General features: G+C 44.7%; 1 protein-coding gene across 1 annotated transcript in view; it reads right to left on the bottom strand.

The window, feature by feature from the left end:
• Nucleotides 1-3,710: 3,710 nt before the first annotated feature.
• The window catches only part of LOC105999715 (mitochondrial ornithine transporter 1-like), a 26,379-nt gene continuing 15,744 nt past the window's right edge, over nucleotides 3,711-14,345 (bottom strand). The window contains exons 4-7 of the mRNA XM_013034812.1: nucleotides 8,630-8,767; nucleotides 7,141-7,310; nucleotides 5,182-5,340; nucleotides 3,711-4,100 (exon numbers count right to left, since the gene is read on the bottom strand). Coding sequence (XP_012890266.1) covers nucleotides 3,976-4,100; nucleotides 5,182-5,340; nucleotides 7,141-7,310; nucleotides 8,630-8,767 — 592 coding nt within the window. The 3' untranslated portion in view covers nucleotides 3,711-3,975. The remainder of the gene's footprint in view (nucleotides 4,101-5,181; nucleotides 5,341-7,140; nucleotides 7,311-8,629; nucleotides 8,768-14,345) is intronic.

Below are 14,345 nucleotides of genomic sequence, written 5' to 3'. Positions count from 1 at the left end.
CTGAATAGCTAGGATTATAGGCATCAGTTAGCAGTGCCCAGCTTCATGGATGTCTCTCTTGAAAGCATATACTTCACACACTATGTGAACACAGAACACAGAGTAACCATGGGGACCCCATGGAAGCACTATGAAATAGCTTAAAACTTCAATCTAAAAATTGTGATCTTACTAATACCCGCATATGTACTCCCATGTTTTTACACAAGTGTTTTTCTTTGCTCTGTTTTACACTTGCCATTTCTGATATCAGAAGACAGATTGCTTGACTGACAACTATTCATACATCAGATTGGCAGGAAGTTTTAAAGCCAGAGGGGAGAGAGATTTTATACTCTTACCCCTCACCTTGACAGCACTCGTGACACAAGAGGCACTTATGACAAACCATCTTTGATTATAGATACACAGACAAAGGAGGACAAAAGGATTTTGAGAAATAAGAATTAATCTCAGGGGCTGGGAAGAAAGGTGGTGCAGTGGTAGAGTGCTTGCCTTGCATGCATGAGGCCCTGAGTTCTATTCCTTAGCACCACATAAGCAGAAAAAGCTGAAAGTGGCGCTATGGCTTAAGTGGTAGAGGTCTAGCCTTGAACTGAAGAGTCGAGGGACAGCACCCAGGCCCAGAGATCAGGCCCCACAACTGACACCCCCCAAAAAAAAGGGGGGGATTAATCTCAATAACTTCTGCTTTTGTGTAACATCAAAGATGAGTTCAACGAAATAGTATCTAGATTTCCTATTTGAAAATCCACCACCTCTGCTCACAACCAACTTCATGTAGGCCTTGGGAACACTGTGAAGGAAAGACACATTTATAAACACTGGCTAAACCTGTGGACACACACAGTCATCATTACTTTCCCTTTAGTACAGATTGAAGTACCTTCACTGGCACACTATTTTAAGGCCATGATTGCCCTCAAAAAAGTTCTGTTTTGGCACTTGGCTACAGCATGACTGCCTTTGCAACATTACTACTGAAAAATGCTTGTTGCAGTTAAATAAAGCCATCACCTTGAGCATGGCTGATTGTTGGTACTTGTATGGTACTAAAACAAAAGTCACTGTAGCCTCGTGTTAGGTAAATAATGATAGAGCACTCAGACATCCTTCAACAAAATATTATAAACAAGTTATATTTTTGTCTGGAATACAGATCTGAAATGGTACCAATTATAACCAAAGAGTGAAACTGAAACAGATTAAGCAAATACAATAAAAGCAAAAATTCTGACAGGCTTCCCATCCTCACTTGCACTGCTTAAGATAATTAAATCTTTTTTTTGGGGGGGGGGAGTTCTGGTCGTGGGGCCTGAACTCTGGGCCAAGGCGCTGTCCCTCAGCTTTTCAGCTCAAGGCTAGCTTTTTACCACTTGAACCACAGCGCCACTTCCGGCTTTTTTCTTTTTGCTTATGTGGTGCTGGGGAATCAAACCCAGGGCCTCAGGCATGCAAGGCAAGCACTCTACCACTGAGCCACCTTCCCAGCCCCAGATAATTAAATCTTTACTGGACGGCCTGTGAAAAGACCTATCGCCAACAGGACTAACGGATTAGCTTCCAGGCACTGAGCAAAGAGACCAAGGACACTAAGTCATGTCTTCCCTATAGGAGGCCAGTTCTATTTTCTGCCTTTGTTTCAATCCTGGCCTGTTTGGATGAACCACTACTCTGTAGCTATAGAACATTCAGCATGAAGAGAAAATTAAAGTATAAAAATGGTTTTCATCGGGTACCAGTGGCTCATCCTGTAATCCTAGCTATTCAGGTGGGTGACATCTAAGGATAGCCATTTGAAGCCAGCCTGGGCATCAAAGTCCATGACACTCTTTATCTCCAATTCCTCCCCCAAAACCTGGAAGTAGGTAGAGCTGTTGCTCAAGTGGTAAAGTGGTAACCTTGAGCAAAAAAGCTTGGGGACAGAGCCCAGGCTCTTAGATTAAGCTCCAGGACCAGCATAGGAAGGAAGGAAGGAAGGAAGGAAGGAAGGAAGGAAGGAAGGAAGGAAGGAAGGAAGGAAGGAAGGAAGGAAGGGAAGGAAGGGAAGGAAGGAAGGAAGGGGAAGAAAGGGAGAAAGGAGGGAGGGAGGAAGGGTGCGAAGGAAGGAAGGAAGTTGGTATTCTCAAAAGAACACCTCTGGCTAGAGAACAAAGCACACCCAACATCCTCTTCTCTCCAGGGTGGCAACAGCATGCTTCCCTTACCCTGCTATTCCTGGCACTGTGGCAAAGGGCTGCCAGATCCTGGGTGATAAAAGAAAGTTTGAGACTGGAGATTTTCCCCATTCTTACAATCTAACACAGACAGACATAGCAAGGACATAGTAACATGGTTGGCACACTTGCTTTGGCTTTCCAGGCAGCGTTAAGAACGCATATTAGAGAGCATGCTACTGGTCTTGGAGCATCACAGAGCAATGAGGCTAAGTTTCCCAGTGAGAATGACCTCTTTTTAAAAAAAAATTTTTATTTTGTTGTAAAGATTCTGTACAAAGAAGTTACAGTTACATGAGTAAGGTAATGAGTACATTTCTTATCGACCATTGTTACCCCCAAGAATGGCCTCCTATACAACATGGCTGAAGAATTGCCCACCCCAGGTCCATGAGGATCAGAAGGACCATGGGGTTTGTTTGCTTTTTTTCCTTTTTATGTGGAACATACATAATCAGCTCGCTTGATAAAACTGCATTTTTTTGTGTTCTAATGCTCTATAAAGTCGTATCTCCTCTATAGGCACCATTAAAATTCATGAGCAACCTCTCACACTAACAAAGAAGGCTCCAACACTGAAGTGAGGCTTCTTCAAGAACTTGTGGATTCAGAGGCAAACTTTAGAATGGGTCAGTCGAGACTCCACAGCCTCTACTCATTGGGGAGTATAAGGTCTCAGCCCTTCCTAGATCTGTTGGAGAAGACTTTCACCCACTGAGTTCTACCACTCAATCACTAAACACAAAGACAAGGCTTCTCTTAGCTTTGGCATTCTCTGTTTCCTGGATCCGCTTCAGACTGGTGGCAGGATGGTCCAAAGGAAATCACAGCGTTCAAAGGCCCAAAGAACACCCTGGAATCCACCTGACACCAGGATCCAGATGGCTGGAGACCACATGGGTCTTTCTCAAAGCACCGCCCATCTATTCCCAGTTCCTCTTCTTCAATTAGTAGCCCAGGGCAGGGAAGCTCTTTGGGAAGCTGGTGAGGGCCATGCTGCTTTCCAAAGGCCAGCAAAACTGGACCACACTCTGCAGTCCAGTCAAGACTGCGGACTACATTCAGAACCCTTCTAGAAAATGAATGGCACTATTTTAAGAGTGCTGCATTTGGGCAAAAATGTAGGATGCCTACCCTAAAATTTTATCAAGAATCTAGAAGCCATACAAATGTGCAGATACAGTCTCTTAAAAATCTAGATATTTTAGTTCTCAAATTCCATTATAAAATCTTTAACTTCTTAGTACACAGGTTCAGGACACTTAAAAAAACAAAAATACACTTACATCTAAAACAGATGCTGTAATCACTTATAACTACTTTTGTGGAAAATGGTCACCTGTGGGGTTTCTGCTATTTCTATTTGCAATGAAACACTGAGCAAATGGTGTTTCTGTCAGTACATAACCACACAAACTGCATGTGTACATTATGTAGCTTTATGCAGAAATCACACCCTAGCAGAAGTATATTTGACTTTTCAAGTTAAGTGTATAAGGCTACCAGCCAGATGTTTATTTCATCAAGGACAACAAAAGCAGCAAGTTTTCTCTTGTAGTACAATCATGGGCACAAGTTATATTATGTAAAATAGAGGCTCTGCCATAAAGTTTTAAGATGTAGGGTACAAGAAGGGAAGTGATGAGCAAAATCGTCCATAAATGAAAGTAATTCCACATTGTTACCATACTCCATGAAACCCTGAGATGAACAGTAGTTCTTAAATGCCTGTGCTTGGATCCAGACCCACCAGGACACTTCAGTAGGCTTCCAACTGGCTCATCATCAACTTCCTGCTGTATTCATAGGCCAAAAATAGTGAGCCATTGGCAGGGAATGCTCGAATCATAGTAGGTTTCAATCCAGAATATAAGGCTGTTATTCCTAGGAGACAAAATGGTGATCAAAGACTGTGACAATCCCCTTCTTAGGGATAGTCATATGCTATAAAACCCAACAAGTGAAGAAAGAATTTATTTCCAGGTATCCCTAAGGAAAATAGTCAAAACAAGACAAGGATCAGGCTTTCTCACAAAGGTGGTTCATGCTGGGGGCAAAACAGATTATTTCCATGCCTCGCTAACTTCTGGGAAATGGATGGCGCAGCAGCAAGGCCTGCTATGGCCAGAAGGAGGTAACTGGAGCCATAGGTGACAGCAAGAGCACCAACAGTGAAGGCTTTGAGGATGGATTGAATAAGGGAAGCATGTGTACTTTATAAAACTATAAAGTGTCATGCAAACTTAAGGAAGTTGAGGTTACTAGTATTAAATAGAGTTTGTGTGCTATAGGGGACATGAATTAAACAATTCATGTGTGTGTCTGTGTCTGTGTATGCCAATACTAAGGCTTGAACCCAGGGCCTGGTTGCTATCCCTGAGCTTTTGTGCTCAAAGCTAGCATTCTATCAACTATGGTTCCACTTTCAGCCCTTTGCTAGTTAATTGGAAATAGTCTCTTGAGCTTTCCTGCCCAGGCGGCTTTGAACTACACTCCTCAGATATCAGCCTCTCAAGTAGCTAGGATTACAGGTGTGAACCACCAGTGCCCAACTTAACCCAAGTTTTAAAATATATAATGGTTGCTAGAACAGGTTTTCACAGATTCCATGGACTTGGTTACTATACAAGTTAACACTTAAAGTCATTATTCTCCTGCCTAACTCTAAAAGTTGCCCCCAAGTCACTTCAGAAGCTGCTTGCTTATTTCTGATTTCAGAAATGTCATCACTAAGGATGTTGTATTTCTGTAAAACCCTTATTCATCCTCTTGCACATCTTTGTATAGATCTATACTAACTTCAAACCATAGGAAGTCCACATCCTCAACAATCCTTTTAGGCTATTTAAAACAAAAGATCATGCCAGGCCCCTGCCCTACTATTAGGGGTTAGTTGACAGGACAACAACAAAAGAACCAATTGACTGGGTGTACCTAATCTGTTTCTGCACTCAGCACAACTCACCTTCGGTTTTCAAAACACTAAGAAAGGTTCCAACAAACCCTGCCTGCTTTCCAGACATGGAAAGGACTTGAATTCTAGATTTGATACAATCCACTGGGTAGACAGCAAGCCATAGGCAAATTCCACCAATTCCGCCACTTAGCATCAAAGGCACAGGGCCTAGAGGAGAAAAATAGCAAATAAGAGTTGATCTTCAGTGTCATTTTCAGAGATCAGTGGAGCAGTGGTACAGGCAGAGAACAGTAATGCTGGAGGATACAATTCTTCAAGAAAACTCTTGGAGGACACAAGGTTCCATGTGGTCATTGGGTCTGTCCTTGGCCTCACTAGGACAGGAAACCTTAGCAAGGCTTGTGTTAAGCTGGGGTCACAAGTAGTGTGGCCACACCTCTGGTCCTATCCTCAGCTGTGGCTGGCTCACCTAGAACAGCAGGTCTCATCAATGGGCAATGAGAAGACAGGCCTCTGCAGCCAAGTCCATGTATTTTCGAACTTTCTCACCCTTATTTTCATATTTGATTTTGTTTTGTTTTGGGGAGCTGGTCCTGGGGCTTGAACTCAGGACCTGGGCACTGTTCCTTGCGATTTTTTTTTTCTCTCAAGGCTAGCACTCTACCACTTGTGCCACAGAGCCACTTGTAGCTTTTTTTTTTCTGAGTAGTTAATGAAGATAAGACTCCCAAAGACTCTTGCTGGCTTTGGACTGTAATCCTCAGATCTCAGCCTCTTGAGTAGCTAGGATTACAAATACCCAACTCCTCTTGTGACTGTATTTTAATACCCAACAACTCCATTTTTTTTTTCATTTAAGAAAGTATCTTGGGCTGGGAAGGTGGCTCAGTGGTAGAGCGCTTGCCTTGCATGCATGAGGCCCTGGGTTCGATTCCTCAGCGCCACATAAACAAAAAGGAAAAAAAACTGGAAGTGGCGCTGTGGCTCAAATAGTAGAGCACTAGCCTTGAGCTGAAGAGCTGAGGGACAGTGTCCAGGCCCAGAGTTCAGGCCCCACGACCGGACCAAAGAAAACCAAAAAAACAAAAAAAAGAAAGTATCTTACTAAATACATTAGTTTAGTCTAGGAGCCTGACTAACCACAGTTTATATCAATTCACTGAAATGAGATGCTTAAGAAAAACCAACTCACAAATGCAGCAGATACTCACTAGACACTATGTTGTAAACAAACTGTACAATTTGTAGGTGGGAATGGAGGGAAAAACTGGGAGACAGCAAGGGAAGCTGTGACATTGTCCAAAAAGAAACATATCTTCACTTATTGTAACTGTAACCTCTCTGTACAGCACCTTCATAACAACAATATAAATCGTTTACAAAGAAAAACATGTTAATTTTTGACACATAGTGTCAAGCACACAGTTGTGCCCAGCAGTTTAATAGGATAAGTTAGAACTCTTCACTGCGCTCTTCACTGCTACCAAGACATTGCCAAGCTTGATTTGATTAGTGGGAGGTGTGTGTGTGTGTGTGTGTGTGTGTGTGTGTGTGTGTGTGTGTGTGTGTGTGTGTGTGTGTGTGTGTGTGTGTGTGTGTACACACTGGGGCTTGAACTCAAGGCCTTCACTTCTGCTTGGCTTTTTTGCTCATGGTTAAGGTGTTACCATTTGATCCATGCCTCCAGTTCCACTATCAAGATTCATTTACAGGCTTTTTCATCATCATACTGATTTCTACATGGAGAAAATAATCTCTGCATTTATTCTTCCTTAAAAGAACTACACTGTTGAAACAGTCTGGGAGACACTGATTCAGTTCCTGTCCTGAGGAACGTCATGCCCCTTAGGAGAGGGTCCTCGTAGTCACCTACTGTTGAGAAGCTTCTGGCATCAAAAGCCTTCGTGGGGATCACAAAGGAGTGCACAGATCAGATGCCTGCAGAAACCACACCCCCAGGAAGCAGAGATCATCAGACCAAAATTCTGTCAACGCACACATAGTTACCTAATTCATCTTTTGATCTTCCCGATGCAAAACCTGACCGGCTTAGTTCATAACCACCAAAGAAGAAGAAATAGCCTGGTACTTCTCGAAGTAGAGTGCTTGAAAGGCCATGGTAGAAGCCCAAGGGACCATCTTTCTTAAGGATGCTCTTCACCACAGACCAAACTGTACTGGGAGGGACACCGTGAGAAAGAGTTAGGACAGGCAAGCCCTAAGCTGACAAAAATGAGCACAACCAAACATCTTCCTTCTGAGAGCTAGCTCCCAAGAGCTCCATCAGACATGCCCTGCTGGCCAGGCCCGCCCACTACTTCCTTTCCTTGTGCAGTGTGCAGAAGTAATCTACCTTGCACAGTTAGTCTGCCATCCACACACATCTTCTGTACACTGTTATACCCCAAGCACAAAAGCAATACTTCTTTTTGCTTGTTTGCTTGTTTTGTTTCATTTTGTTTTGGTCTAGTCATGGGGCCTGAACTCTGGGTCTGGGCGCTGTCCCTCAGCTCTTCATCTCAAGCCACTTGAGCCACAGCGCCACTTCTAGCTTTTTTCTTTTTGCTTATGTGGTGCTGAGGAATCGAACCCAGGGCTTCAGGCAGGCAAGGCAAGCGCTCTACCACTGAGCCACCTTCCCAGCCCCGCAATACTTCTTTACAAGGTGTTTATCTGCCTAAATCCACTGGACATAATCATTAACTATCTTTAAATTATTGTAAACAATTTTCAGGGCACATGAAGATAGCCTTTTCAGTGCTATTGATTTTCTACTACTTAATCTGGGTACTGGTTACATTCATGACTTTACTTCATGGATGTTTATAGAACCCAGAATACATGCATGCATTTACACTACTGTGTGCTATAGTTCAACAACAGAAAGTTCTCAAGCCTTACAGGCTTGAGCTTCTAGACAAGAAATAATAGATTCAAGTTGGTTGGAATGAACTGAAAGCTGTAGAAAATAGGGCACTGTAAGGAGCAGACAGATCGCTGAAATTGGTCAACCTGCCAACAGAAATAATGAGTGTGTGCAGAGCCTGAGCCCTTTGTGGTACATTTGGAGGGCTGCAGAGGATGGGAAGTCTCTATTAGGATCTCAAGGATTAGCATGAACACTCATGTGAAACCTGAGAATGGGCATTCACAGTCCAAATCAGAACCAAAGCAAGCTCAGCTCTCAGATCTGGTTCAAAGCTGCTTGCTAGGTCCCCTCCCAAATATGGATGAAGATCAAGCCTTTTGCACCCGAGACAAAAGCAAATTATTCAGCTTCTAGTTTCACCATTTCTTCCTAAGACCTCCTACAGGGTGGGTGGTGGGATCAATCCTTTCAGGAAACTATCCTCTGACGATTAGGGGAAAGTATACTGGAAAACAGCATTTGGGAGTAGATGAACCCAATTTTGACAACACTATATAAAATGAAACATCACTCCATACACTGAGGCAAGAGAGACCAAGCATCAGGGCCTCAACATTCAGTGCTTACTTCTGGCTTTTGGCTATCTTTCCCGATGTCTCCATCTCAAACATGGCCTGGAGCCGGCACTTCACGAGTTCTGTAGGGCAGAGCACCAAGGCAGCAAAGGCAGAGGCAAAGGACCCGGCGGCCGCATTCTGCAGATCACTGAAAGCAGAGAAGACAGATGGCCATCAGGTCCCTCCTGCAGCTCTCATCTTACAGGAAGGGGGACTTGCACATGTTGTCCCATCCAGAGATCCATGACTCTGTGAGATGACAATATCCCAGTCTCCACATGAGGACAGGATGCTTAGAGATGCCATAAATAACATGCTAAACTCACACAGCTACTTAGTGGTAGTGCTAGAAGTCAAACCCAGGTTTTCCCTATAACATCCATGTTGAGTTTGTTCATGTGTGTGTGTGTGTGTGTGTGTGTGTGTGTGTGTGTTGTGTTTATCAGTGCTAGCGCCAGAGCCCAGGCTCTTGTGCATGCTGGCCAGGAGTTCTAGCACACAGCCATAAACTAGAGGCTTATTCCTGCTCCCAAACTCATATATTGAAAAGCTTAAGTTCTTGTGTGATATAGTTGGAGAACAGGTCCTTGAGAGCCAATCAAGGTTTAGATTAGGTCATAAGCGTGGGAGAGTCATCGTGGGATTTGTGTCCTTATAAGAAGGGACCAGAAGCCAGGCACTGGTGGCTTACACCTGTAATTCTAGCTACTCAGGAGGCTGAGATCTGAGGATTTCATGGTTCAAAGCCAGCCCAGGCAGGAAAGTCCATGAGACTCTTATCTCCAATAAACCACTAGAAAACCAGAAGTAGCACTATGGCTCAAGCGGTAGAGCACTAGCCTTGAGCTGAAGAACTGAGGGACAGCACCCAGGCCCAGAGTTCAAACCCCATGACTAACTAGGAGGACATAGCCCAAGGCATGTCTATAAAACCAGAAGCAAGCCTTTGCCAGACATCAAGTCTGTGAGTATCTTGATTTTAGACTCCCCAGCCTTGAGAATTATGAGAAATGATTGTTCCTCAAGCTGCCCAATTTTTAGTATCTTGTTTTAACAGTGATGCATGAAGCCAAAAGACCACAGAAAACACACGGAGGGGGAAAATACTACCCGTAGTCCCATTACCCAAAACATTGCTAACACTTCAGTGTTAGCCACTAAACCATAAATAAAGTTCTGAGGCTATCCCTTCCTACCCAAATCCAAGGTGATATAAACCAACCCAATGATGAAAGCCCAGTATCAATTTCTAACTAGAATTCCTTACACTGCAAAAAGACTTTTTAATTCAGTGGACAGCCTCCTGCTATGGCTTGAGTGTGTCTCCAAAAGGCCCACAGGCTGGTGGTCCAACCTGCACTGTGAAGCAACAAGGCTGGGACCTTCGCGGGAGGGGGTGGTGCCATGGAAGGTGGTTGCATGGCTGGGAGCACTGACACCCTCAGAAGGGATTCATGTGGCTCTCACAGGATTCTAGTTAGTCCTCACATGGTTTTTATCAACAGAGCTAGCCTCGTCTCTGAATCTCTGACTTTCTGTCATGCCACGTAATCTTTCCCTCTCACACACTCACCAGGACACCATGCACCACGTCCTGATGACAGAGCTGGCCACACTCTCGAATCTCAAGAACTGAGAGCCAAGTAAAGCTCTTTTCTTTATACATTAACCTGAACACCCAGATCTCCTCTTATAATAACATAAAATAGAGGAAAACAGCTCGCCACAAAGGAAGCAAGAGAGGGGAGAGTGGGGCCTCAGAGGTGGGTAGAGCCAGTACACCTCTGCACACGCAGTGGTTTTACATGGAAGAGCCAAGCTAGCAATCGGAAGGAGATCCTAACAGGATAAATGCACACAAGTAACAAAACCAGAAGCATTCTCCTCCTCTCATATGGCCTATAACACCATCTACACACACCAGCAGCAGGGTTGTGAAACTAGAATCTAGTATGAGTTCAAGAAAAAGGAGGAAATGTCTGAACAGTTCTTGAATCAGTGTTTACCTGCAGCTCTGCTAGCACTAGGAAAGTTTGAATTGGTTCCCCTGCTAACCCATTAAGCATTAGCCTCCTGCTGTTTTAGAAACCCTCCCAGATGGCCAAAAGCCCTGAGAATCCTTAATAATGTTTCTCCAAACAGCAAGCAAAAATACAAACCAACCTACCACACTCAATGCCCTGAAGTTTTGCCAGGGTGAATGTTAATGTGAAATCAAAGCTTGCCCAAAGGACAGATCTGAGTTCTGATTTCCTGAGGTCTTGCCTTTGCCTCATACCTGCAAGTGATTGCAGATGGTGCAGGAGCTGCTGTGGACACACTGGGTGTCAGAAGTGCTGGCTGGGAGTGGGGCTTTCTTTGAGGAGGTGGCCACTGCTTGCGGTGGAGACTTCCGCACACCTCAGAGTCAAGATCAGACAAAGGAGAGCCAGCCAGGGACACAAGTGTCCTTACACACAGCCTTCAGGTGTAGAGAAACTTGTGTGCTGCTCAGTCCACTCCTTCCCCCTCACATCTCTCCTTAGCTTGATTGTGAAAAAAAAAAACAACAACAAAGCTTAAAATGGTTTTTGCTGTCTTTCTGCAAATCCGTCTTTGATGTTACTCTGGGACACTGTCAAGCTGCTGACAGGTAACCATCAGTTGGGGTCATTGTGAAGCATTTGCCAAGTTTTCTGGAACAAAGGCGGCAATCAATAAATGTGGGAGTAGATCCAGTCTCCAATTCCTGGTGGCTCAGGTGTCTGAACACACACAGGACACCTTATTATTAGAGTGCAGGAATAGCGCCAAGTCAGATTGGCCATGGACTTTATCTTTCTAACAAATACTTTCACCTACCAGTGTAGAAAGGAGGCACATGGGCCTTGTGAGTTCTATGTGTTGTCTAAGTGTATAGAGCTGGAACTGAAAGCGCACAGATATAGGATGGGTTTTGTAAGAGTCCACTGTATGATCGATCTGCTCAACAAAAAGCATGACCTGAATGCTCTGGCTGCGTAAGACCCTGCCCGGTCAGAAATCATGCTCAAACCAGGAACAGGCAAATATTTACAATGTGATTGCAGAAGTCCACAGCAGGCTCTCACAGTAGATCCCTTCTCAGTGCTTCATGAGTTACAGAGCCCTGACTTGACCTAACAAAGACGACTGGTGGGAGGGGCTCAGAACACATGGCCAAGTCCCCATCTGTAAGGCAGAGAGCTTGGTCAAGACTCTAGGTACCACTTTCCCAATAGTTACAGGCAACTGCTATTCTTTGGCATGAGAACAGGAAAGGTGTCCAAGCTCAGAGAAGATTCTAGCATTGTGTTAGACTATGCCAAACAGGCTGGTGTCCTTATGGGAGAACTTAGCTGGAAGATCTCTTGAGACCTAAACGTCATTTGTTCTATTTGAAATAAACATCTTCAGTGCCCCAGAGGAGAGACACAATAAATCATTCCCTAACCTTTCTCACAGACCCTGACTCAGGCTTCTGGAGACAGTCTGGGGAAAAGGAGCTGGAAGGCTTTGTGTCATTCATTCATTCATCTTCTACCAGAAGTCCAGAAGTGCGCTGTTCTCACCCTGGTCTCCGCAGGGGGGTGGGCAGGGCGGGGGGAGGGAGGGAATAGGGGAACAGGGAGGCCCTTCCCTCACAGCTTTATCCCCATCAGAAGGCAAAATCACAGTCCTGTCCCATGGCCGGGGGCAGGGTGGGGGTGCAGCCTTGTTCTGTGGGATGTGCAGGGTCCTTCCCCCAGAACCTCACACAGGTGCCCATCCCACATCCCTGGCTTCTCTCCTGTGTACTTCACCAGGAGGCTGAGGGAGAACAAGAATCCAGGCCCCTCAGGCAGAATGTCCCCCCTGAGCTGGAGAGAAGGCTGAGGCTACTTATCACTCTGCGTCTGTTCAGTCTCCCCTGTGAGGCACTGTGGTCTCCCGTCTTCTCTCCTGGTTTGCCCCCACTTTTTGCTTTTGTTTCTTTTTTCCTTTTTGCCCCTTTTTTTTTGGGGCTGTATGTAGGATCAGTGCTGAGCCTTCCTCTCTCCTCCACCATCTTCTAGGACCATCCCATCCATTAAAGCCAAGTTCCATCAATCATGAAAGAATTGTGGTCTATGAAAAGGGCCTGGCTGACCCCCCCTAGCATCACCAGAAAACACGTCTGTCCACAAGGAACCATCCTTAATCTGATGGGTTACAAGTTGCGTTGGCCTTCCAATTCCTATTGGGACAATCAACAAGACTGCCTTTTGCAGGCACAGAGCAGATGTATTCATTTTAAATCATTTCAAATAAATTGATGTTACTAGAGCTGTGGTTTATGTAGTCGCGTGTCATCTTTGAGAACAAAAAAAGAAAACAGGGGCTGAGAATGTAGCTTAGGGGTAGAGTGCTTACCTAGCATGCATGAAACCCTGGGTTCAACTCCTTAGTACCACATACACAGAAAAAAGCCAGAAGTAGCACTGTGGCTTAAGTCGTAGAGTAAAAGATGCTCAGAGACAGTGCCCTGAGTTTCAAGCCCCAGGACTGGAAAAAAAAGAAAGGAAGAGAAGAGAAGAGGAGAGGGGAGGGGAGAAGAGGGGAGGGGAGGGAGGAAAGAAGAGGGGAGGGGAGGAGAGGCAAGGCGGGGAGGAAAAACAAAAGAACAAAACAACAAAAAACCAGTGTGCGGCTCTGAGTTCTAGCCCCAATACTAGAATATAAAAAAAAATCATTGTTCAAAGGAAGATGGCTATCCATCCCAATGGTTTCCAAATTCTCTATATACATATAATAAATACCTTAAGGAAGACCACACATGAGCCAAAGGCATAATAAATACCTTAAGGAAGACCACACAAATATTGGAGCGAAACTCAGTCCCAGTTTCCAACTCTTGCTCATGTTTCATGTTTTCTCTTCAAATCCACTTGCCCCAGGCAACTTCTTCCAACACTCTGAATTTTAATGATGGAGGGGAGCCTAAAATGCTTCCACAATTTTAGTCCAGCACTTATGTGCATATGAAAAGCATGCTTGCCAGGGGCCAGTGGGGTTGAGATCTGAAGATCTCAGTTTGACGCCAGCCCAGGCAGGAAAAGTCCATCAGACTCTCTCTTTTTTTTTTTTTTTTTTTGGCCATTCATAGGGCCTAAACTCTGGTCCTGGGCGCTGTCCCTCAGCTCTTCAGCTCAAGGCTAGCGTTCTACCACTTGAGCCATAGCACCACTTCTGGCTTTTTCTGCTTATGTAGTGCTGAAGAATTGATCCCAGGGCCTCATGCATTCGAAGCAAGCACTCTACCACTGAGCCACCTTCCCAGCCCCCCATCAGACTCTTACCTGGAAGTGGAGCTGTAGCTCAAACTGTAGTGTGTTAGCCTTGAGCACAAAAGCTCAAGGACAGTGTCTAGGCCCCAGAGTTCAAGCCCTAGAACCAGAAGAAAGAAAGCAAGAAAGCAAAAGTGTATGTGTGTGTGTGTGTGTGTGTGAGAGAGAGAGAGAGAGAGAAGTAAGCAAGCATCTTTTTGAAGAGATGGAACTATTCAGTGGCTCCTTTTGATGGTGGGCTGTGGTCAGGCCTCCTTTGCTCAATGCATGAATAGTGTGTAACATCAGAATCACAGAGACAGTTGTTTGGAAAAAGGAAACTTTCTTCCCAGTATGTGTCATTAAAACTGTGACCATGCAGGAGCACTAGTTTAAAAACAAAACCAACAACAGAGCACCAGTGCCCAACTCACCTCAGCTTCG

This window comes from Dipodomys ordii, unplaced genomic scaffold (genome assembly GCF_000151885.1).
Source record: "Dipodomys ordii isolate 6190 unplaced genomic scaffold, Dord_2.0 Scaffold197, whole genome shotgun sequence".
Taxonomy (NCBI): Eukaryota; Metazoa; Chordata; class Mammalia; order Rodentia; family Heteromyidae; genus Dipodomys; species Dipodomys ordii.
Note: the sequence above shows the minus strand (reverse complement) of the source record. Positions and strands in the feature narration are given on the sequence as shown.